This window comes from Trichosurus vulpecula, chromosome 5 (assembly GCF_011100635.1).
Source record: "Trichosurus vulpecula isolate mTriVul1 chromosome 5, mTriVul1.pri, whole genome shotgun sequence".
NCBI classification, from domain to species: domain Eukaryota; kingdom Metazoa; phylum Chordata; class Mammalia; order Diprotodontia; family Phalangeridae; genus Trichosurus; species Trichosurus vulpecula.
In genome coordinates, this window is record NC_050577.1 from 110,055,627 (window position 1) to 110,082,671 (window position 27,045).

General features: G+C 39.6%; 1 protein-coding gene across 1 annotated transcript in view; it reads left to right on the top strand.

The window, feature by feature from the left end:
- The window catches only part of DGKI (diacylglycerol kinase iota), a 569,495-nt gene that overhangs the window by 451,736 nt on the left and 90,714 nt on the right, over positions 1-27,045 (top strand). The window contains 4 exon segments of the mRNA XM_036761364.1: positions 13,157-13,226; positions 16,682-16,722; positions 18,320-18,447; positions 19,002-19,124. Coding sequence (XP_036617259.1) covers positions 13,157-13,226; positions 16,682-16,722; positions 18,320-18,447; positions 19,002-19,124 — 362 coding nt within the window.

The window sequence follows — 27,045 nt, forward strand, 5'->3', positions numbered from 1 at the left end:
AGAAAGGAATATTTGGCAGTTAGGAAGATCTAGGGGTTTGATTCTGACCCACTTTTTCCTTAGTGGAAAAGAGGAAGCATGAATGATCTGTCTTTTTATCTACTTTTTTCCCCATGCCTAGAGGGCTTCCAAGTGCATGGCCAGCTAAAGAGCTTAACTATTATGCTTTCTTCTTCCTTTAAGGCAAAGTGTATTTCTTTTGGTGCCTGAGATACCACAGGGCCTATTGAAAATACCTAGTCATCCTGTGTCTTGAGATACTCCATATTTCAACCATTAAAATTCAGGGTGAGGACCATTGGGTATTATGGGAAATCAGGAAGGACAAATGTCATTGCTAACTAGAGTTATCAAGGAAGGCATCTTGGAGGATGTGAAACTCCAGCTGAGCTTCAGAGGATGGATATGATTTGGATAGGTCAGAGAGAATTGTTAGTAAGAACAACATGAACAAAGGTACTTGGGCAATACTGACTATGATATGTAGAAAAAAATCAAGACTAATCTGGCTTAAACAGAGTAGATATGTTCATGATTAGTGAGAGAGATAGTTTATATGGATGTGTTTGGGACAGGGTTCAGAAAAGTTGGGCAAGCAGTTCAGACTGGATTGAGTGAAAAGCCATTGTAGGTTCTTTAGCAAGGAATCAGACACATGGGACTCTTTAATAAACCTCCTATATCCCATGTCCGTTTCTACTTTTGACCATACGATTCTTCTTAACTTTGAATACCTTGGACTTTCTAGTTGCAAGACTCCTTCGTAGCAGTTATTTCATTTAATCTTCACTCTCACCCCCAATAAGATTATAAGCACCTTTATTATTATTGTTCAGTCATTTTAGCCTTATCTAACTCTTCATGACCCCATTTGGGGTTTTCTTGGCAAAGATACTGGTGTGGTTTGCCATTTCCTTCTCCAGCTCATTTTATAGATGAGAAAACTGAGGCAGCGTCACAGAGTTAGTAAGTTTCTAAGGCCAGATATGAACTCAAAAAAGATGAGTCTTCCTGACTTCAAGAATGGAATTCTGTCCACTATCATAACGACCCTAGGAAGCACCTTAGGGACAGGAAAGACATAGGAGAAATAGAGGAAGTCCATTGAAAGGTAACTAAAGGAATAGGGAGCCCTTCAATCAGGGTAAACTTTAAAAATGTGCTGTGACAGGAAAAAAGACAGGACAGAGAGTCACGCATATTCCTTTTACTATCCATTGGTGGCCATTGTGACATTCTCCCTGTTGCTACCAGACACAAGAACCTTCTTGGCATCTGAGAGGTGTTTGGCTGCAGTGTTGGCAGCCCTTGTGTAAAGATTTTACGCATTTTGTTCAATTTTTCTTCCTAGCTTTTTCCTCCCCAGGCTGAAGAGACCTAATCTTAGAATTTCAGTTTCAATCCAGTTCAACTTTTTTTTTTCGATTTAAAAAGCAAAAATACTGATTGCTTGGTCTACTTTACAGGGTCATGAGATCATACATCTAGAGCTGGAAGGTACCTCAGAGGTCTCCTAGTCCAATTACATCATTTTACAGATGAGAACACTGAACCCAGAGAAGGTTAAGTAACTTGCCCAAGGTCACACACGTTGTAAGAGTCAGAGGTGGTGTTTGAACCCTGGGATTCTTGTTCTAGACCCAGTAGTCTTGTTATTGCACTGGACCTTTAAACAATGTCTTATGGAAATGTGAGCAATTATTGTTATTACAGTGTGTGTGTGTGGGGGGGAGAGCCAGAATCAGCAATGACGCTGAAATGGAGGTCAAAGTGTCAACCTTACACCAAAATCAGGAGCAAACAAAGGGATAACTCAAGAAGAGAGAACGAACGTAAAAGCTGGTGGGAACAAATGACTGCAAATGGGCTGAGAAAGGAAAAATAACCAAGAGCAAGGTGGGGCTGATTGGCACAGAAAGCACAGGCTTCTGCACCGTCTGGTTGGCCTGTCAATCGCTAGGATCCATGTGCCAGGAGCTCATTTGTTTTATGGTCATGTTCCAGCCAAGTTAATTTGGATGGGGCTGAATAAATGTGGTGTCATTCTCTCCTTAAATGGATTTGTTTTAGAAGTCTGAGTGCAAGAAGGAAAAAAAAAAGAGACAGGAAAGCTTTGTGGAAAGAACAATGATGGGGGACATCATACTTTTTGTTGGTGTGGTGGTTACAACACTGGCCATCGTTAGAATTTCTTAGGTCTCTTATTGAGAGCCTTGGAAACTGTAATCGATTGTCTTAAGTTCTGGTAAGTGACTTGAAGGCTGAGCCACATCTATCAGCTACATCCTATTGCTTCCTTTTGTTTTATTATTTCTACCCTCTCCTTCTCCCTAAAACTGGCCATGTTTGCTGTCTGTGACCAAGTGGTACTATTGTTTAGACTTAGCACCCTTGTTCACTGGGGTTCATCACTGGCTGTAGTGAGAAAGAGAAGTGTCTATTTTTATCCTTCTTGTGGTGCCAAATTTAAGATTTGGAGTAGCCTGTTTGCTTTAAAACAAAACAAAACAAAACAACCCCCTCTTCTCATTCATCAGGTGTGGAACAGATTTTGTTTTAATCACAGAGTTACCAAAGGAATGAAAGCTGAGCTACCAGTCAGCAAACACTATAGCCTTCAACACAGAAGATAAATAAACCAAACTGTAATCCAGGAGGCAGTTGATGGGTTTGGGTTATGGTTGGGTGAGGGCCTCTAATCCTGTCCTCAGTCAGTTTTCTGGGTGCCATAAGGATACCTCCAGAAAAGGACATCTAGTTCCCTTCCCCAAAGAGCACGAGTCAGGTGAGAGGTATGGTGGAATGGGGGTTTACAAAGTTATTAAAAGGTGATATTTATATTGAGAATTGCCTTGCCTTTCAAATTTGAGATTGGGGTTTAAACACGTTTGGTTCAAAGTAGCACTTCCAGACATGTCCTGCCACTTTGATATAGGGCTAAAGTCTATTAATCCTGATTAGGATAGCCTTGTACCTTCAAATCCAATTATGCAGAAACCAGCTGTCACAGACTATTTACAAAGCCAAACAGAGCATAAGTTTGCCATCCATCCTTTCTTTGTTTTCTTTCCTTCCCTGTGTCTTTTTCTTTTTTTTTTGAAACTTATCACCCCTATCTGGCATTCATTGTTTTGAATACAGCTACCTTGGTCTGAATGAGTTCTCAGATCACCACTGGATGCTAGTTATAGTGAGCTCAAGCATTACTTTCAGGATTTTCCATTCTATTGACTCCAAATTTTCATGTTCACCTCTTTTAGGCTTTTGACACTGAGTAATTTCTGCTTCTTCATTAGTTTAACTGGAGGCACTGATTAATATCCAATTTTGCTGGGAATCTTCAATTTTTACAAAATTTATATTTCAAATCTATAGCATCTGCAGAGGATTGATCACTACCTAGAGTTAATTTTGGAAAGATACCTAAGGCTAGGCTGCTACTTGATGTGTGAATTGTAAATTTTATGTTCTCATTATGTTCTCTTTAGCCTGACATTTGAAGTCCTTCATTATTTGGCCCTAACCTATGCCTCCAAACTTACCTCCCAATACTTCACTGTAGAAACACACTTTAGCTCAACTGGTATACCAAGTGTTCCTCTAGTAAACATAGGATCATAACTTTAGAAGAGGAAGAGACCTCAGAGGTCATGTAGTCTAGTCCGTTCAGTTTAGAGATGAAGACACAGGCCAAGAGAAGTTAAGAAATGTCCCAACTTGTACAAGTGGCTAAGCTGTGGAATCCAATTCAGATGACTAACTCCAAATCTATGATAATAGAAAATCACATTCTTACCCTCCTCTTGCTAGGAAAGCCTGATGCTTTCTACTCAGCTTGTCTAGGTCCTAATTGTCCTTCAAGGTCCATGTCAAGAACTTTCTCATCTTTGAAGCATTGCATCTTACCACCTTAGCCCCATCAATCAATGAATATATATTATTAAGTGCCTACTATGTGCCAAACATTGTACAAAGTGATAAGGATACAAAAAGAGGCAAAAGACAGTTCCTGCCCTCAAGGACCTTACAATCCAATGGAGGAGGCAATTGCAAGCAAATATATACAAAACAAGTTATATTTAGGATAAATAGGAAATAATTAACAAGAGAAGACACTGGAATTCAGAGGGGTTGGGGAAGGCTTCCTGCAGGAGATGGGATTTTAATTGGGACTTAAAATGAAGGCATAGAGGTCAATAGTCTGAGTGGAGTAGAGTGTTCCAGGAATAGGGTAGGGGGAGTCAAAGATAATGCCCAGAACTGAGATGAAGTGTTTTGTTCATGGAAGAGCAAGGAGGGCAATCTTACTGGATCATGTCAGGGAGTAAGTAAGACGACCAGAAAGGTAGGAGAGGGTTAGGGTAATGAAAAGCTTTGAGTGCCAAACAGATCATTTTGTATTTGTGCCTGGAAGCAATAGAAACCACTGGAATTTATTGAGGAGGTGGGGAGATTGTGACACTCTCAGGGTTGCGTGTTACAGAAATCACTTTTATGACCGAGTGGAGGATAGAGGCGGGGAGGGATCTGAGGCAGCCAGACCCACCGGCAGGCTGTTTCAGTAGTCCAGGAGGGAGGTGATGAGGGCCTGTGCCATAGTGGGGCAGTGTCACAGAGAAGGGGGAATATTTGAGATATGTCACAAAAGTGACATTGACAGGCTTTTGCTACAGATTAGCTATGGAAGGTTAGAGATAATGAAGAGTTCAGGATGACACCTAGGTTGTGAGCCTGAGGGCCTGGAAGGATTGTGTTGTCCTGTACAGTAATAGAGAAAGCTGGAGGTAGAGAGGGTTTAAGGGGAAAGATAATGAGTTCTGCTTAAGACATGTTGAGTTTTAGGATATCTACTGGACACCCAGTTTGAGATTTCTGAAAGGCAGTTGGAGATGAAAGATTGTAGGTCAGCAGAGAGGTTAAGCCAGGATAAGTGGATTTGAGAATCACCAGCATAGATGGTAATTAAATCCCTGGGAGCTGTGTAGAAAGGAAGACTAAGCAGGAGAGCCTGGAAGCAATGGAAATTTATTGAAGGGATGGAAAGATTGTGACATGATCAGATCTGTGCTTTAGGAAATTCACTTTAGTGGCTGAATGGAGGACAGAGTCGGGAAGGATTTGAGGAGGGCGGACCCACCAGCAGATTATTGCACAGGTGCCTGCACCAGAAAGGTGGTGGTGTCAGAGGAGAGAAGGGGGCATATTCTAGAGATGTTGCAAAGGTGACATTGACAGTGAAGGACATTTTTGAAGAACCTAAGATCATAGGTTTGGTGTTATAAAGGGCCTTAAAGACCAATTAATTCACCCCTTCATTTTAGAAATAAGGAAATTAAGGCTCAGGTTGTTTAAGTGATTTATCCACTATCCCACAGGTAGTAAGTATCAGAAATAGGATTTAAACCCAGTACTTAAATCCGTGGAAGCTGATGAGATTGCCAAGTGAAGTAATATAGAGGGTGAAGAGGAGGGCCCAGGACAGAATCTTAAGGGGCACGTACTGTTAGAGGGTGAGATCTGGAAAAGGATCCAGCAAAGGAGATAGAGAAAGAAGCATCATATGGGTAGGAGGTCAACCAGGAGAGAGCAGAGAGTATCACGTTGGAAAGGGTGATCAGCAGTGACGAAAGCTTGCAGAGATGTCAAGGAGAATGAAGATTGAGAGGAGGCCATTGGATTTGGCAACTAAGAGATCATTAGTAACTTTGCAGAGAGTAGTTTTGGTGGAATGATAAGGTCAGAAGCTGGAATGTAAGGGAAGCGTGAGAGGGAAATAGAGGTTCCTATTGTAGACAACCTCTTTGACGAATTTAGCTACAAAGGCCTGAAGAAATATAGGACAATAGTTAGCAAGGATGAAAAGATGAAATGAGCATTTTTTCAAGATTGGGGAAACATGGACATGTTTATAGGCATTTGGAAATGAGTCAATAGACAAGGAGGGATTGAAAACAAGTGAAAGAGTGGGGATAACAGAGAGGGCAATCTGTTGGAAAAGATGGGATGTAATGGGATCACTTAAATAAGTAGAAGAATCAGCTTCAGTAGGGAGTAAGCCCAGAGTGATCGCTGCCCTTTGTCCTTCCTCTAAATTCTTTCTATACTCAATGCTTGCACCACTCAGTGGGCACTTATCAAATGCTATTGTTTGGTGTTATTTATTATCTTCTATCTATGCCTTATGTCCTCAACTAGAATATGTTTCTTGAGGGTGGGGATTATGTTTTATACTACTGAATATGCCCAGTGCTTTGCACATAGCAGAAGTTAAATAAATATTTGATATTCACATCTGGTAAGAGTACAGATGCTGCCAAAACATCCATTTGCACATTATAAAAGTCATTTTCTCTCTGCTTTTCTACTCTGTTATAAATACCAGGAAAACATTAGTTATCCTTTATTTACACTTTCTTCTCTCTCGTAGTCAGGGATTTAGCACTTCTCTTTCCTCCAAAGAATTCCTTTTGTTATCATCCAGATGTTCTTTCATTATTGATACTTAGAAACGATAAGCACTGTATTATGAGACTTTTAAAATTCTGTGTCTCCCAATTTATTGTTATTGAAGAGGACTTAAAATGTTTCATACTATTGGGACGCAGGAATATTTCCCTATCAGGGGTTGCTTTGGTGGTTAATACATAACAAATGCGAGTGTGACAAGATCATTGATATAGAGCTGAATGAGACCACAGAGAGCATCAAGTCCTACCCTTTCATTGTTCAAATGAGAATATTGAAGACAGAAAGATGCACTGACTCACAGAATATCACACAGGTGATAAATAGAAGAGCCAGGTTAGAGCTCCAGAGCCAGGAAGATTCATCCTCCTGAGTTTAAACCTGGCTTCAGACACTGACTAGATATGTGATCCTGAGGAAGTCCCTTTACCCTGTTTGCCTCAGTTTCTCCATCTGTAAAATGAACTGGAGAAGGAAATGACAAATCACTCCAGTGTCTTTGCCAAGAAAACCTCAAATGGACTCACAAAGAGTCAGACAGGACTGAAAAGTGACTGAACAACAACAGCCACCTCTGATTCTGTTCCCAGTGTCCTGTGCTCGACACCACAGAAACCAGCTTGAAGCCTCTCTTTACTGATTCCTTACACATGATCTGCCTCATCAATGTATCTGGGACCCCTTTAATACAAATTCCTGCACATGTTCCTGCTTGTTTATAGGAATCATAGATTGTTAGCCTTAGAAGGATTATTAGACATCATTGAGTACAACTTCTTCATTTTTAGATGAAGATGCTGAGGTCTAGTGATAAGACTCACCTTACCCAAGTTCACCTAAGTAGACCTGAGATTGGATCCTGTGGTCTCTGGATTCATATGATCACAGCCATAGAGTAAGAAGGGGCCTTAGTAGTCACCACATCAGTTCTCTCCTTTTACAGATGAGGAAACTGAGAGCCAGCACAATATCCTTCCATCCTTATTCTTTTCTCTCCTTGACACCACTGGATATATCCCCATTAGATATTTTCTTGGTATTGCTGTGGGTTGACTACACGCAGTTCCAAAAAATACTAAGATTCAGCACATGTCAAAATATACATATTTGGGGGACATTTGGAAAGATTTTGTAACTGATCCCAGGGCTGTCCAAAAGGATCTTAAAAGGACATGTCTATATGTTAAATTCACCTCTGGCTGTCTCATGACACAGACTCCAGGGGCCACAGAACAGTTATGTAAGTGCACTTAGTACTTTTTTAAACTAAGTACTTATTGTTGGTTTTGCATTGACTTGTCTTATACCACCTGCTGTCTTTCCTGCTGCTAGGTTCTAATCACATTTCCCTATTGAAATATGGGCTTGATTATTTTGTTGTTGTTGTTTATTTTAACATGGGGCTTGATTATATTAATATTCTTCCCTTTAACAGATCACTTACAATTTTATCATTTTCCTTTCAGTTAGGAACAAAGATAACCTTCACAAAGAAAGGAGCCAATTTCTCATTATATAACTCTCTACTGGGCAGCAGTCCCCAGGAGGGCAGATCACCATTGAACCCATACCCACACTCTCTTGCCTCTGTCATACCCATAAATAGCAAAACCAACAATAACAGCAACAACTATTTATTATGCACTTAGTCAGTGTTAGATACTTGGCAATCCAAAATAAAGGGTGAAACTTGTCCCTGAGCTTACCAGGAAATTGATTCACTCAGCTAAAAAACAGAATTCTAAATCTCTTTAAGCTTGTATAGTTGGAATTGTTGCAGTTCAGAAAGTGAGACCACTTAATCTATTGTTCTTTCTCAGTTATTTTAGTGGGCAACATTGGAATGGCCATATGATTGAACCATTTTGCTCATCAAACCACCAAAAACACTGGCTGTGCTCTTTTTTGTCTCTTTCTTCCAGCTAGTATTTTTTTCATGTTTTTCATGCACCTGTCACCATTTGCAGATTATTTTGACTACACATAACTACAATGATTCCTGTATTTTTTCTTAAGACAGTGATTACCACCTTTTGGATCGACTACACATTTCCTACTATCATGCCCTTGTTGATTGCCTTCAAGAAGCTCTGTAAAGTTAGAATGTGTACACAGATGAATATAATACAAAGTAGACGGGGATAAGAACAAAGGAGAGGTCCTAAGTGGTATAAGACAAGAACCATTTTATCTGGGGATTAGGGAAGGTTTCATGGGGACCTTCAAGGAAAGGAAGGATTATAAAACACAGGAATGATGAGGGAACATGTTCTAGGCATGACAGACAGCCTTCACAAATACACAGAAGTGAGAGAACACAAGAAGTGATAAGAATGCAACTCCTAGACCAATTTATCTAGCTGGTGGTGTTTGTGAAGGGGAGAAGAGTGAAAAAAGTCTAGAAATGTAAGATGGAACCAGATTTTGCAGGATCTTAATCACCAGTTTAAGAAGCTTGTATTTTATCTTTGAAGTAATAGTGAACCATTGAAGGTTTTTGAGCAGAGGAGTGACAAGGTTGGTCCTGTACTTTAAGAGGATTATTTTGGCTAGTGGTTGAGTACAGGTCCTTGGGTATATGTTTGCCCATCAGCACCATTTTTATGGTTTTAGTGCTCTGAACACTGGCACAGGTGTTATATGACATGCCAGGGTGATAGTGTTGTAACTTATGGTTATATATTACTGTTCTCTCTCTCTGTCTCTCTGTCTGTCTGTCTCTGTCACACACACACACACACACACACACACACACACACACACACACCATTAGTGAAGGAAGGCTCTGTATGTACATAGGCATATCCTGTCCAAGGTTTTGTATCTCAACCTAGGGACATGATGAATTTAAACTCTGGAAATTAATTCCTGGATCCATATTCAAATGGAATTTGTTAGGATGAGTGAAGAATCGTCACTGCATCAAGTAGCTTTAACTTGGTATTGCTGCAGTTTATGCACAGGGTAGTGAGGTGGCAAAAAGGGAACCTGACATTGGGCTCAGAGCTCCACATTTTCTGTTCATAGCCAAATTTGGATACCATCGTTATTGGTGCTGGTGACCAGACCCTCTGAGGATTTGAGTCAGAGGGTTCTCAAATCCATCACTTGGTTATTTCACTATGTTTGGCAACACTCCCCTTGGTATTTGATCTATCTTAGACCTCCAGGATCTGAGAAATCACCTGCTGCCAACCCTGACTCATTCACGGTTTGCCCCATATTCTCAGCCAATTTTCTGAATCAATAGAGAATGAAAGCTCAGTGTCTCAAGATCTTTAAAGAATAGGCTAGCCCTATACTTGTCTTAGAGTATTTAGGTACACTCTTTGCCTAGGGCCAATGGTATGGTATCACCCCTATTTAATTTTATGATTCATTGAGTGTTATTGTGACTACTTCCTTTTTCTCCTTTGCTGGACCACTTTCTTCCACCTGCCCTTTACTGTTTCTGAAGTTCTGACCTTGTCCTCTTGCCCTCTCTATCTACCTCTTTAGTAAGCTCATCCATATTCTTGGTTTTAGTAATCACTTATAAGCCGAATACATTCAATTCAAATGTCTATCTCTGACCTCTTACCACACACCAATTTTCTGTTTCCAGTCACATATGTGGTATTTCCCTTTAGATACCCTATTTACCCCCAGTTCATTACCTTATCTTGATATATATCCCAAATTATTTCTCTCTCAAGCTTCCTGTATCATAATTATTTTCCCAGGCTAGAAAACTCAGTGTCATCTGTTTTCAGTTAATCTTGCTGAAGCATTGTGACTTCTACTTTTCCCAATTGTTTTCCCAAAACCAGAAAGCTAGACCAATAGAATTTGCTAAGATTTTGGAGATGTAAGTGAACCATATCTTTTGTCTGGATTTTCTTCTCCTTAGAATTGTCATTTGTTGATGTATCCTGCATTTTCTGAAAGAAATAAAAGGCATAGGGAGATCAAGGGAGATGGGAAAAGGGAACCGAATTTGCCATTTAGGGCAAGAAGAGAGAAAACAACTAGACAGCTAGATAGAATCCACTAGGCGATAGACCGAATACTGTACTTGGAGTCAGGGAGTCCTGAGCTCAAATCCAGCCTCAGACACTTATTAGCTATGATCCTGGACATGTCACTTAACATCTGTTTGCCTCAGTTTTACTATCTGAAAAATGGGATAATAATAAGCACCTACCTCCCAGAGATGCTATGAGTAAAACAGTTAACATGTGTATATCACTTTCACACCTTAAAGCCCTGTATAAATGATTGTTGTTCAGCTGTTGTTCAGTTAGTCACATCCTACCCTTCATGAAACCATTTGGGGTTTTCTTGGCAAAGATGCTGGAGTGTTTTTCCATTTCCATTTCCAGCTCATTTCACAGATGAGGAAACTGAGACAAATAGGGTTAAGTAACTTGTCCAAGGTCACAGAGCTGGTAAATGTCAGAGACCAGATTTGAACTCAGGAAGATGAGTTTTTCTGACTCCAGACTAAGTACTCTACCAACTGTACCAACCTAGCTGCCCTAATATAAATGTTATTACTATTACTAAAGCATAGGGGGTGGGAGATAATACCTAAATACATTATTTAACAATTATTTGATTGGTTTTTTTAATATTCATTATGCTATTTCCCATTCTTTGGATCATTCAAGTGGTAGAGTCAGAGGATCTGGATTCCAACATAGCCCTTAGCACAATGACTGGCACACATAATAATCACTTTATTAATGCTAGTTGACTTGACTTAGTCCCATCCTTGCCAGCTGCTGGCTGTGTCATCTTGGGCAAGGCATTTAACCTTCTGGGCCCCAGTTCTTCATCTTTGAAATGAGTGGATTGGGCTAAATGACCTCTAAGAATTTTTCCAACTCTAAATCTGTGATCCTGTCAACTACTCAGACATTTTAAGTGAAAAATCAAAGTAATTTGGTGTAACTAATAGTCAGTCTGCCTGGTAGAGGAAATTTGTTTGATTGGGGAAACTTGAAATGTTCTAATGTCCTTTATCTTCATGGGGAACAGGAGAGTAGTGACATTAATACCTCCACTGGTTCTTATTCGCCCCTTAGTTTTGAAGAAAAAAGAAAAAAATCCTTATGATGTTTTCCCCCAAAGCTATCTTAATAATGATTTTTTTAAATTATGTTTTATTTTCTAATTACATGTAAAAACAATTTTTGACATGTTTTTAAAATTTTGAGTTTCAAATTCTCTTCCTCCCTGCACCTTCCCCCCACCTGGAAAAGGCAAGCAATTTGATATGCATTATACACATGTAGTCATGCAAAACATATAAGCCATGTTACAAAAGAAAACACAGACCAAAAAGAAAAAAAAAACCTGTGCTTTGATCCGCATTCAGACTCCATCAGTTATTTTTCTGGAGGTGGATAGCATTTTTCATCATAAGTCCAGTGGGATTGTCTTGGATCATTGTATTGTTGAGAAGAGCTTAGTCTTTCACAATTAATCATCTTTGTGATACTGCTGTTACTGTGTCCAATGTTCTTCTGGTTCTGCTCATTTCACTTTGTATCAGTTCATATAAATCTTTCCAGTTTTTTTTCTGAAATCATCTTGTTTGTCTTAAAAATGAATTGTTAATGAAATATTTGGACACTTCTTGAAAATTATGACTAGAAACTATGCTTAAAGTTGTCCTTTTTTTCCTCCTGCATTGGTTTCCTAATAGAGTTCTTTCTGCTAAAAGGCTGAACACAGTATTCTAGCCATTAATATGTATTTAGGAAAGGATTAATTATTGCACTTGAATAGTAGCATTTTCAAACATTCTTGTTGTACCCCCCAATAGAGTGTCAATTCCATGAGAGGAAGGACTATTTCATTTTTGTCTTTGATTCCTCAGTAGCTAGAATTGTGCCTGCTTTATGATAGACACTTCTGTGAATGGAGTGATTGATTAATATTTTAGTGACTTAGGAGATGTGTTATGAGGAATTGAGAAGAAGGATGTTAAATGTTAGACCTTAAAATCAGAGAAGAGAAGAATGTGTATCCTTCCTCATCAGCTAGGAAGCATAAGGGTAGAAGTCAAAAGAAATGGTCTCTGGTCTTGTCTGGGCTCCTAAATGTTTATGTGATCTTTGGATTCTCACTTGATCCCTCTGGAAACTGAGGCCCCAAGAAGTTAAGTGATAATGAGGATCCTTGTCTTATCTAATTTATTGTTAAGGTGACACAAGATAAAATTTATTGGTTCATTTGATACTGGATACTGGAACCATGAGGTGAAATTTCACTGTTAATAATTTTATTAGTATTTTACTACTTAGAATGCAGCATGGTGCAGTAGAAAGAGCCCTGGATTTGCAGCCAGAGGACCTGGGTTCAAATACAGACTTTACCTCTTACTACCTGTGTAACAATGGGCAAACCATTTAACCTCTCGAGGCCTCACTTTTCTCAACTATAAAATGAGGAAGTTGGACTAGATCAGGGCTTCTTTACCAGGGGTCCATAAATGTGGTTTTAAAAATATTTTGAACAACTTTTTCAACCTAATTGGTTTCCTTTGTGATCCTATATGTTCTATTTTATGCATTTAAAGATATTATCCTAAGAAGGCATCCATATGCTTTACTCTAGCCCATGGGTACTCTTATAACCCTAGAAGAAGATAAATGCTAAGGTCCTTCCCACCTCTAAGTCAAGAATCTTGTTTCTCTCTTTTCAGGATCAGGAAACCTCTTTCCCCAGGGCGCTTTCAGCTCAGAGACTTTCCCCCAGGTGGTGCTTCCTAGATGGTAAGTGTTCCTGCTTTTGTCTGAAGGCTAGAGAGCTGTCCTTGATTAGCTGAGTGTGTTTATTATTCACCATCCCCTTTTCTGATCCACCCCCCTACACTTAAGGGTGAGGAGTCTAGAGGAGGGAGAGGGGAAGGTTTTTGAGAAGAGCCAGTTCTAGAAAAGGGGGCATCATTAAAATATAGAGTATTAATATGTGTGTATGTGTAGCCTGATTTGTAATTTAATTAGGGGTGGGATCTCATGGTAAGGAAACTCCTTCTAGCAATGCAAATTCGCAAGCGTTCTGCAGTTTATAGTCTGGGGATATTGACAGGCTAACTGCTATGCCCAGGATTACACATTCAGGATGTGTTGAAGTCTGGACTTGAACATCCTGGCTTCCTGTTTGAAGCTGGCTGGCTCTCTGTCTGCCCGGCCAGACCAATCTACCTTCCAAGGCAGGATTGTTTCAGTCTTTGTATCTCTAATGCTTCCCACAAAGCCTTGCACATAAAGGCTTGTCATCAATGCCTGTTGATTGATTGGCAAACAAACATAAAGGTAAATAAATAAGAACAAAAGGAAGCGATGGAATGGGAATCTGTTATACGGGTTATGGTTTGAAGAAAGACACTAAGGGAAGGCGACAAAGAGGGAATGGATCGGCAGCATATGAGCATAGGAATATTTAGGTCTATTAGTCTGGCATAGTGGAAGGATTACGGGATCTGAAGCCAGAAGAACTGGGTCAGAGTCCCAGAAAGCCCTTGACTAGCTGTGTGGCTTTGGAGAAGCATCTCTGAACCTCAGTTTTCTCATCTGAATAATAATTATGAGCTATTTGCCATACCTACCACACGAAGCTGTGGCAAGACTCAGTGGGCATAACATATACACAATGTTTGGTAGCAATAAAACACTATTTAGATGTTATAAATAAAAGTGGTGGTCTTTAATAGCTAAGAGAATTGAGCTTTGTATGGAGAACTAACCAAGTCCAGATTTTCAACTGGAAACCTAGTGTGATGGGATGGGTCTTCAGAAGACTCTTAATCCAGGCACAGTATTTTCTAGTCTCTTTCTTTGTATGTCTCCCTCTGTGTACATATGTGCTCATGATGTATGTGCACACCTCTGGACAAAACAGACTATGCATGCAACCAAGATTAGTTCTAAATGAATGTATGTGACTGTATGAGGTGTGATTATAAAATAAAGGAGACCAATTTTATGAAGCTTGTAAGGTGTCTCTGAAGACCATTCCAAAAGAGGAGGGAGGAGGCAGCTAGGTGGCCTAGTGAGTAGAGCACTGGCCCTGGAGTCAGGAGGACCTGAGTTCAAATATGACCTCAGGCATTTGACACACTTACTTGCTGTGTGACCTTGGGCAAGTCGCTTAACCCTAATTACCCTGCCTTCCCCCTTCAAAAAAAAGTTTCAGAAGAGGAGTTCTTTAAATAGCAATTCAGGAATTAGTATATAGCTTCTCAAAGTTACTTCCTTGAAGAACAGTGCTTATGAATTTTTTTCCAACAGATCTCATTGCTATAGTCTGGGTATATGGGTGAGATTAAGAATGGGCATAAGTGGAATTTGTATGTGAAGAGGTAGTGACAGCATTGTACAAGCTTTATGTTCATGGGAGTAACTTGGTATAGTACAGTAACATTAAACTCAAATAGAAAATCTTCCATTTGGGTAGCATATTGACTCAGAAAATCAGAAACTAACATCATCTATGTTGCATGATATTTTAAAAAAATTTTTTAAATGTTTTCCAATTATAAATAATTTGGATCATTTGGGAGTTTCAAGGCTGCTTGTACTAGCCAGCTTCAAGTTTGGCATCACCGTTACATTGGATATATTTCTGGGCTTGGAATCAAGAAGGCCTGAGTTTAAGTCTTACCTCAGACACTTAGAAGCTATGGAACCCTCAGACAATTCACTTATCATCTCTGAGCTTCAATTTCTTCATCTGAAAAATCAGAATAATAATAGTAATGACAGCTACCTTTCAGGGGTAGTTTGAGTATCAAATGAAATGTTGTTCCTAGAAATGCTCAGTATTGTTAATATTACTACTTCATGAGGGTCTTTCAAACTAGGGTGTAAGTCCTGCCCATATGGGATATCGAGGCTCCTTGACTAGGAAAGTAATTTTATTCAAAACAGTTCTCTTCCTTCAGAATAACATAAGGATGGAGTCAAGTCCTCCACATTGTCAAGGGCTGAGATAGGAAGGGGTAAGGTAGAAGAAAGCACAGCATATTCCTGAACCCTTGGTAATCTGTTGGTCTGTCACAGAGGAACAAATTAGCATTTTAGAGAAATGTGTTATGTGTTTGTAATGCCAGCCAGGATACTTTGCATATAAACTGAGAAAAAAATTGAATGCGGGATACTGATTTGGGTGTTTAATTTTAACAGAGAAACCAGTTCTACTCGATTAAAAGTTTCATCATGTCTGTTTCATTATGTTGGGTTCTGCTATAGTAAAAGATAAAACTGTATTGGTTGTTAATGAGTCCTTCCCAAGGCTGTATCTTCTTGGCTGGATCTTGAGAACTTAACTCTGGCTTCATGTACTGCAGTGGTGATGCTTGAGGCTCACTTAGATAGAAATGTAAATGAGGAGGGCTGTCATTCACCTTAGTAAATGGAGTAACTAACCAGAAGCCTATATTGCAACTTCTAGAACCCCAATCCTGTGACTCAGTGTCTGTCATTGAACAATCCATAGTCCAATGTCCTTTGACATTAGTGTCCTACCATATGCTGGCCCATCTAAAGGAAGGTCCCCAGGTCCTCTGTGGAAGATTTATAGGAAGCTGTGAACAAGAATCTCACAGCATGAAGGATAGATAGTAATAAAATAACCATTTTATATAGTGAAGCAAGCATTTTGCATATGTTATCTCATTTTATTCTCACAACAACCCTGTGAGGTAGGGTAATGATCCCATTATTATCTTTGTTTAACAAATAAAAAAAGGTTAAGAGAGAGATAAAGTGACTTACTAGTAACTTACAGCTAGAAAGTTTGTGAGGCAAGATTTGAACTCAGGTCTTCCTCGCTCCAAATCTAGCACTCTGTGCACTGCACCACCTAGCTGTATTCTAACCCACACTCCTAGAGGGAGTACTTATACCAATGTTTTCATAGAGCCCTTGAAGCATGGTCGTGTCTAGGCCTCAATAAAAATGACCCTAGAGTTTCAGGCTTAAAGAGCCCCCCATCTTTGTTTCATTCTGGCTATAAGAGCAAAACCTTGGCTCAACCTCTCCAAATATTTCCAGCAACTGAGAATTCCTTTCCCAGGACACAGAACCCTCAAACTAGACTGTCTGAGAGCCTCACTCCAAGTGCAATCTCCCTATGTTTCTGAAGCAGTATAAGTCTGCTGAGTGTAGGTTATTGGAGGTCAGAGCTTCCTTGTAATGTGGCTCTTCATTGTCTCTTTCTCTCCTAGCTACTTCTGCTGATCGCTTTTATCGAATAGACAGAGCTCAGGTGAGTTTCCATCATTGTACAAATGGCAATTCCTTATCTGTAAATACATTTTTGTTGTCCCTTCCTGTTGACCCTTCTGAAAACCCGCAGAGGTTCTGGAATGACCTACCAGTCAGGACCATGAACCACTAATTCCTCTGTAAATTGGTCTTGCAGATAAGTTAAAAGTCATTAGGTTTATAGCCTTTATAGAATGTTTTCAGTAGCTCCATCTGACTTAATGCTTTCCTGCCAACTTCTACCCTCTTCTAAGATTTTTTTTGCCAAAGCAAGAGAATATCATCACTATGAAGAGATTCCCTCCGTTGACTGGTAACCATAGATTCTTAAGGAAATCTAATGAAAAAACCAATATTAAAAATAGAGTGTGATCACTGTTGATGGAGCTTTTAACCCCTTGGCTTCTCATGGATTAGGCTTTAAAGTTTAGGGCAGTGAGACAGGTATTCCTTTGCTGTAGGTCATGTACAATTTCTGTCCAGTTGTAATCAAGTCCAGGGAGCGGTGATCCACACTATCTTGGAGTGGTGATCCACACTATCTTGGAGTGGTATTAGCCTAATGGTGTTCCCTTTTTTTGACAGCATTTATGGAAGATCAAGTTTCCAGGTTAATTCTGTATTCTCTCAGTCCAGCACTACAAGATGAATTGAACTAATTAGGAGATATTTTGAGTAGATAATGCCATTTGTGGTTCCCTAAGAGATTCCGAAGTAGATAAAACTTTACTATTTCTTGGTCCCTCCATCTCTTTACCCTGTACTACTTTAGGCCTCAGGAGAGGTTCCAAGTACAAACCTATCACCCTATAGCTCCACAGACCCAGGGTGATTGTGTCTAATCCACATCCTCAATGCCATTCCTGATGAGAAAGACCAGCCTTAGCTCCAGAACCTTAACCAAGTCCTTCTGGACTCAGAGTTCAGATGGGCTATGACTTAAATGCCTATTAGACACACTACAAGTCTGCTACTCATATTTCTTAGTGCTTTCTCCAAGGTCCTTTGTTGTTCAGTTGTTTCAGTCATGTCCAACTCTTTGTGAACTATTTGGGGTTTCTTTGTAAAAATACTGGAGTGGTTTTTCATTTCCTTCTCCAGCTCATTTTACAGATGAGAAACTAAGGCAAACGGGGTTAAGTGACTTGCCCAGGGTCACACAGTGTCTTGAGGTCAGATTTGAACTCAGGAAGACGAGTCTTCCTGACTTCAGGTCCAGCACTCTATCTACTGCACCACCTAGCTGCCCTTTCCAAGGTAGTTTTTTTATGTGCTAATCCACATGGCAGTAATCCACTACATATCCATTCTGACAGACCAGGTTTTCTTCCCTGCTAGATTTAGAATCAAGAAGACTTGCCATAGACACTTAGTAGCTGTGTGATTATGGGAGAGTCACTTAGTTTCTCAGCCTCACTTTCTTCAACTGGAAAATGAAAATAGTATCCATAGAATCTTCTAGATAGGGTTGTTGTGAGGCTCAAATAAGATAATGTGTGGAAAAGTATTTTGCAAACTTTAAGACACTATATAAATATCCATTTTGCTGTTTTAACATCATCGACAACAATAGTAATAACACTGATAATATTCCCTAGGAACATTTGCACTTTGTGATGGAAATTTCACAAGATGAGATTTTTATTCTGGATCCAGATATGGTGGTATCACAGCAAGCAGGGACACCGCCAGGGATGCCTGATCTGGTGGTGGAACAAGCTTCTGGGTGAGTGAGCACTTCTTTACAGGTGAGGTCAGTGAGGTAAAACCTGCCATGTTAGCTTGCATCTATGGCAGTTGTGACTTTGAGATTGACAACTTCAAGGACCATGAGGGGCAATATAGTACACTTAGAGATAGCTTTGTCTGGCCAGGAAAGTACACATTTCTTTGGTAAAGACCAACTTCAGACATGGTACAAAAAAGAAGAGAAAAGAGAATGAGGCAGAAATGACATCCTTTCTCAGGGATACAGTGAAGTAAGAGTCCCAGGTACTTATAAAGAAGAACAGGGTGAGAAATTTATTAAGAGGGCAGCTAGGACAGTGATAAGGATGGAAGGAAGGAAGGAAGAAAGGGAGGGATGGAGGGAGGGAAGAAGGAGAGAGGGAAGGAGGGAAAGAGGAAGGGATATAGTTCATTGGTTGCTTCTGACTTCAACACATTAGTTTCTGGCCTAGGCTAAGTTACCTAGCCTTGGGGCTAGAGGGAGAACAGATTAAGTGTTATAGACTAGAAGCTAACTTTGAAGGAGTAACTGGTGTCCTTTTCTCCCCCAAGGATGTCAGATTGGTGGAACCCTGCTCTCCGAAAACGCATGCTGAGTGATAGTGGGCTGGGAAAAATGTCACCACACTTTGAGGTCTCTGAGAAGAAAGACTTCAGCCACTCACACATGCTACCGTAAGGGTTTTCTGTATCTTGTTTGGAATGTGTCATGGCCATTGCTTTCACTTGGATTCACAGTCATCAACCAGTAGGAAATGACTCTCCATTTATTTCCCCTTCTCAATCTCTTCCTACCCCTCCCCTATCTATCTATCTGTCTGTCTATCTATCTATCTATCTATCTATCTATGTGTCTATCCATCCATCCATCTATCTATCTAGTCATCTATCTCTGTGTATGTGTTAGTGGATTCTCTAACTATAGGAGTCATTTTTAGCTTCTTTCTGTATGGAAGTGGTAGTGTTGTATAATGGTTAGAGAATTAGGCTCCAAGTCAGAAAGACCTGGGTTCAAGTGTGTGTTACCCAGGCAAATCACTTAGTCTCTCAGTTCTCCAGGCAACTCTTTAAGACTATAAGTTGCAGACGAGGTGTTCTTGCTTTGGTAGAAGGAGCTCCCTCATGTAGGAGTTCCCTATGTCAAATGAAATTGCATGTTCAGTCCCTCTCCTTTGTGACACTGACCATCACTTTGTTCTCCTTACCTTTTAATCCTTTTCAGGTAGCTTAAATGTGAGTTAAGTGTGATTTAGTCCCTCTTGGGTATGTACTTGAGCTTCTCTTCCCTTCCCTTGGCCATTTCATTCATTCCAATATTTTCACCTACCACCTCATGCAGATAACTTCCAAATCTCCATCTCCTGCCCTGCCTGCTTCTCGGATCCAAACCCACATCTCTGCCTAAAAGTTTTACCAGCACATGAAAGTCAGCATCTGCCAAACCATCCTTTTACCTTTTCTTCTGAACCTGCTCTTTGTATAATAGGAGGGTTATTCATGCACCTATTGCCAAGTGTAGTATAGTGGAAAGACCTTGACGTCAATCATGGTGCCACACTTCCTACCTGTGTGACCTTGCCTCAAGTCATTTGGCCCTCAGTTTCCTCATCTGTAAAATGAAAAGAAAATTGCAGAAGACATTGGAGGTACATTCGCCTTTAAATCTATGATCAATGTCCAAATCATTTATGTTTGATTATCTATAGATATTCTGCTAAATGGCATGGGGAAGGGAGTTGGCTTAATTTACAGCATGCAGGATGTAATTGGGGTATAAAATACCTCAACTTTAAGACAGCATAGCACATTACTAAAGGAACTTGTTTACCATTTAGCCTTTTCTTTTCCTCACATGTGTAATCTCATTGGTTCCCAAGCCCTAACAGCTCTCCCTGTACATACAGGGGGTGGGTTCTTTCCTGGGACCTGGGAATTTTTGTTGTTTTTACATTTTAATAACATCATTTCAATATAATTGGTTTCCTTTGTAATTCTATGCATTTTCAAAAACATTCTGTGAAGGGTCCGTAACTTCCAGACAGCCAAAGGGATCCATGACCCAGAGAGAAGGTTGAGAACCCCTACAAAATGTCTTTTACAAGCACTCTCTTCTGTGTTCATCTGGTCATAGCCGTTGTGTGGTTATAACCATAGCCGTAGTATAGGCCCCCAATATTACCCACCTGAATTTTTGCAATAATAATATCCTTGCAAGTCTTCTATTTTCACTTCCTCCAGCTCCAAACCATGCTCCAAAACTTAGTTCAAAAATCTTTACTAGCATCCTATTGCATCCTGAATCAATTTAGTTTCCTTTGACTGGAGTTTAAGACTCTCCACAACCTGATATCACCTTACCTTTCCAGCTCTTTTCCATAGAACTCTATTCCATCCAATGCTCAAGACAAAATGGATCATTCTGTATTTTCATTTTTCTGGTACACTGGGAACATGTCCTCTCTTCTGTCTGTTTTCCTCAGCTCACATTGTCCCTATGTCTGGAACATCTTCCTTCTCTCTGTTTTTGTTTATTAAAAATCTGTCTAACTCTTAAAACCTGACTTAAATGCCACCTCTTCAGTGATACCTTCTGTGCTTATCCCATCGGTAATTAATTCCTCATTCATATCATAATAGAACCTGGCTTTGTACCTGTTCGTAGATTTTTGTAATATTCTGTATATATGTATATAGAATATTTGTAATATTCTGTATTATTTTATATGATAGAGTTGCATTTTGTCTTATCCTTGGACTAGACTATAAGCTCCATATACTTACTGGCTCTATAACCCTGGGCAGGTCATTTAACTTTTCTCAACTGTGGCGATTGAAGTAATGGTAATGAGGAAACTAAGCCAGAAGGATCCCAAGCTAGATAGAGACTAAGATTGTCCTCACAGCCTTTCCCAGATGTACAAGGGAACACAATGGGAAAACTAAGCCAGGAGGATCCCATCCTAGATAGAGATTAGGATTGTCCTCAAGGCTTTTTCTCCAAGATACAAACTTCCACTTGTTAATAGTACAAGATCACATTCCCTCTGAGAGGCTTATGGCATTTATTGGCATTAGCCATGCTTCTGGAGTCCATGAGCCCACCATCATAGCCCTATTCATGGTAAAATATGAGCCAAGGGCACAATTTGGTAACTATCTTCTCTTGAATAAACAACTGTTACAGTACTGGGCTATATTTCTGCAGCCTTTGGAACATCATCTGTCTTCTGTTTTACCCATACCTTACCTCCCAATTTTATTCTATCAATAGAACCAAATCCTTACATTCCTCTACTAGTTATTTTGGAAGGAGAGTCAGCTTTCACAATGGGTATGTTTTTACAAGGAATAATGATCACTTGAACTATTCTGTCATTTCTATAAAACTGTACAGGCTCTTCACACAAATTCTGGAGTGTCACAGCAATTTCTCTTTGATAATTAGAATCTATCACTCAAAGTTCTGAGCATGATCAATTTATTAGCAAAGCTAGAAATTGCCAATAAATAGGGCCCAAGGCTCCTCAGTATCCAAGAATGCATCTGTCAATCAAGACAGCCCTTATATAGTCTTATAGAGGAACCCCAAAATAGACAGTGACATGAATCTGGTATAAAAAAGGTATATCCCACTTCTCATTAGTCATAGTCAAGGTCACTAACTGCAACTTATATCAGTTTATCACATGATGGACTAACATCCTTTTGAAAATCCAGTGGTTGGCAATTTCTGAGAGAGAACAGGGAACTTGTAGTTTACACTTTACTGATTTCAGATTAATCAGAATTTTGTGTCTGGAAATTCCTGAGGAGGGGAACCTAATGGCTGGAAGGTGGCAAAATTGGAAACTGACAGCTGCAAGCTTAAGGAGTTCAGAGGCACATACAAATGGAGAATAACTAATATATGATAAATTGATTAAGCCTTAATGAAACAGTAGTATGTCAAATTTTAATATCACACAAACTCAGTTTCTTCATCTGTAAAGTGGATATAATAATAGCATCTACCCCACAGTGTTATTGTGAGGATCAAATGAGATAAAATATATAAAGATTCTTACAAACCTTGAATTGCTAGCTATTATGATGACTATATTATTGATGATGTGGAGGAGGAGGAGGAAGAAAAGGAGGATGATGATGACAGTGATGATGCAGAGAAGGATTAGGACTTAGTTGTATTTTGTATCTTTCCTGGTGTTGAGAATAATTCTCTGCACATTCTAACACATTAGGCACAACACATTTTTATCTAAGTGAAATGAAGGAAGGTTGAGGCCTAATAGGAACCATAAAAGGAACTTCTGCTCATCTGAATCTCCTTCAACCAGATATGGTTGGGCTCAATAGTATTTTGTACCCTTCAAACTTATTTGTCTGCAGAAAAACTTTCCCAGCCCTTATCAGCTGATGAGAAGGATGAATTTACATGCTTTTGAAAAAGTATAGTCCTAGGGTTTATCATTTTTATTACCATCCTTATTTGACCCAGTACTTCTGTGATTACCCCATTAGTAATTAACTTTATTTCTTTCAGGCCCTCCTAAGCCTGTGGATCTGGGTCTTTATGTAATAGGGAAATTATCTTGGTTGATTAGAGCATGATATTAATGAAGACAAATCCAGTCCATTTATATTTATTCATTGATGACATTCTCTTAAAGCAAGAGTAGGATTAGGGTACATTTTGCCATCAGGATCACTTAGTATTGAATTCTAAGCAGATTGCTTCACCTGCATGGTCCCTATAGGCTCACCCTAATTTGTTACCTTTGGGTTGTCTCTAGTTCTCCCTGGGTTACAGAAGGGTACATAAATAATACTTTGATGCAAGCATATATATAGACACTGAGACTGAACTCAAGGCCTAGGGTGTACCCCAGTGATCCTCAGAGGAGGACCATGCAACAATTTCAGTGAACTGCAGTTCACTACTACATATCAATATATGCTTCTGGATGCTCTCGTACCAGCTGGTGAGACAAGATCATGCATTGTAAGTAAATGAAGACTCTAAATGATTCCATTGTGCCGAAAGGGAGAGAGGGGAAAAAAGGAGGAGGAAAATCTAAAACTAATTATTACATTGGCACAGATAGTACTCTCACACCCTTGAGGCAAAAAGAGATTTCATTTTAATTATTCCTCTGCAAGGGGTCTTGGTAGGGGCAGCTAAAAATACATTTTTTCCATATTAAGCTGAGCCAATGTGTTAGTTTTCAGGTGGTATTTCGATTACTTACATTTCAGGGTAATTTTCTCTCTAGGGTCCTTTGCTATAGGATTGAAGTTGGTAAAACAAGGAAAGTCAGAAAGAGGTTGATGACTTTAAAGATTTCTCTCTTAACTCACATTCAGCATGAACTTTAATTCAAAATGGTTGTAGAGCTGTCACAGTTACAGAAATTGAAGTCAAACAAAAAAAAATACTGCTTTGGCTTAGTGGCATAGTCTTAGGTTTGAAATAGGGATGTCCGTCTTAGACCCACCTCTGACACTAGCTGGGTGAGCATAGGCAAGCCATTTAACTACCTCTGGGCCTCACTCAGTCTTTACCTTGTTAAAATGGAGGGGTTTCCAAAACTTGAAATCTTAGAATTCCATGAATTTTGTCTGGGGATGACAGTCTGGAGAAGTGGCCAGGGTGCCGATCTTGGATGGGTTCAAATGCCACCTTGGACACTTTTTAACTTTGTGAATGTGAACATATTACTTAATCTCTCTGGGCCTCTGTTTCTTTATTGGCGAACCTATAATAATGTTACTTGCAGTACCTATTTTACAGGGCTGTTGTGATGTGCAGATGAGATCATGTATGTAAAGTGCCTTGCAGACCTTAAAGCACAATATAAATATCTGTTATTTATTTTATCTATTCTCCATGTTTAGATTCTTCCTCTTCATGCAATAGCCCTGTTCCTGATTTTTCTATTGACAGTGATGGTGACACCTAACATTTATATGTCGCTTTGAGATTTAAGCGCTTTATCCATATTATCTGATTCATCCGATATTGTAAAGAAGCTCTGCGAGGTTGGTACTGTTATTAATTCCCGTTTTACAGATGAGGAAACTGAATCTGAGAAAGGTCAAATGATTTGTCAAGTGCCACAAGCCAGTAAATGCCTAAAGCAGAATTAGAAGTTCCATCTTCCTGACTTCAAATCCTGTACTCTATCTACTGTGCATCTTAATTGCCACACTAATCTAATCCTGATCATTTCCCATTCTCAGGAAGGGATAGTTATTGTACCTCCAATTCAAAGCAGGGACTCACTAAATACATAGCTAAAGCTTTTTTTTTACATACATTATGTAAATAAAAGCTTGGTAAATCAACTCCCATATTCCCACTGGAATGTTGTTTTCTTTCAGAAAGATTTTATCGTGATTTCTGATTTGTCTTTTATTGGCTCCTGAAGCTTGAGCTTCCCTTCTCCTCGTTTGCCTTATCTTTCTACTTATTTTCTTCATCAAATAAATCACTGTCTACAGAGAAACGCTTAAGCCTGTTAGAACAACTTAACTATTTCTAGAGAAATTCTTGAGCAAGTCCTCCAGAGGAGCAAGTTTCTTTAGTTAGTGTAAATAATTCCCACCTAGCCACTTCCCTACCTGAGAAGTTGAAGAAAAAATATATTATTCAGTAGTCTCAAAGACCATATGATCATAGGTCTGGTTTGGAAGGGACCTGAGTCCAGACAATCCAACCTTCTTGCTTTCCTGGTGATGAAACTGAGGACTAAAGAGGTTAAGTGATTTGTTTAGGTAATAAGTGTCAGAGTTGGGATTTGAACCGTACTCCTCTGATTCCAAAGTCAATACACTTTGCTCTGAAGTATGTTGCCTTGATGGTACAAACATACCATGTTAGAGACATGGAGAAACATAGAAGACAATAAAATACTATTTAGATCATGGAAAGAAACAAGCATTTATTAAGGGCCTGCTATGTGCCAGACACTATACTAAGCACTTTATAAATGTTATCTCATTTAATCAGGCATCATAATAACCCTGGGGGGTAGGTGCTATTCTTATCCCATTTTATAATTGAGAAAACTGAGCCAGAGCTTAACCCACTTGTCCAGCATTACACAGCTAATAAATGTCTGAGGCCTTCTTTACACTCAGGTCTTCCAGATTTTAGGCCTAGCACTCTCTCAACTGTGCCTTATGGTGGTAGCCAACACTACTGCAATTTTGTCCAAAAGGAAGATTGCATTTAAAAAAAATGTTTAGGGACAGCTTGGTGGCACAGTGAGTAGAGCACTGGTCCTGGAGTCAGGAGGACCTGAGTTCAAATGCGGCCTCAGATACTTGACACACTTACTAGCTGTGTGACCTTGGGCAAGTTACTTAACCCCAATTGCCCTGCCTTCCCCACTCCGAAAAATGTTTAGTGTGTGCTGTAAACCATCAATACTGTATAGCAGTAGGTCACATTAAACATCCTTGATATGATAACAAGAGTGGTAGTCTCAAGAGTCAGCAATAAACTTGGGTTTGAACCTTTCCTCTGGTATTTACTGGCTGTATGACTAATTTTTTCTGAGCCTCAGTTTCCCCATATGTGAAAAAGGAATGCCAATATAGGAATTATAACATCCATAAAATCTACCTCAGAATATTGTTACGAGGCTCGAATCAGATACAATGTGTTAACTGCTTTATAGGCCTTGAAGTTTTATGGTTACATATCGGCTAATACATGAAAAATCCAGATTTGTGTAAAAGATACATTGGTGTGAGTCTCGTTCATTGTGTTAGATGCTATAGATAGTATGAAAGGATATAGTCCCAGTCCTAGAGATGCTTTCAGTCTGATGGAGGGAATAATACACAAATAATAATATTATAGAGTAGTGTGATAGCTACATAAGAAAGACACAGATAAGGTGCCTTTAGAGGCACATTAGAGAAGGTTTAGAGAAGGGAGAACTCATCAGTGATTTTGGAGAAGCAAGATTGGAAATGTCCATATGGAGGATATAGCATTGGAGTGGGCTGTATAGGGAAAGACTGGAGTCACTGCTCTTTATATGACTCTGAAGTCACATATATGCAGAGTATCACTAATCAACAGACTCTTATCTTCAGAATATCCAAATCTAGACTGGGCTGAAATTGTGGTAGGCAAGATTTAGATTATATGTGAAATAGAACTTCTCAACGTTGAGATATGACAAGTGGTTGGTTACCAAAGGACCTTGTGGCATCCATTTTCCTGACTATCTTTAAAAGCAGAGAATAGATGCATATAGGTGGGATTATGTGGTGGAAAGAGCTACAGGGCTAGGGTTCCAGAGACCTTGTTTCTATTTCTGGAGCTGTATGTTGTGTGACCCAAGAAAAGCTCCACAACTCTCTGCGTCTCAGTCTCCTCCTCTGTAAAATGAACGGCTTGAGCCAGGTGTTGTAGTGCACACTTGTAGTCTCTGAACTTCTGGGGAGGCTGAGGCTGATTGATCAGTTGAGTTTAAGAGTATGGAGCTGTAGTAGGGAAAAAGTTGGTCAGCTGCCATGCTAAATTTGGCACCAACCTGATGAGCCCCCGGCATGGGCATTGAGCTACACAAGGAGGGACAGACCA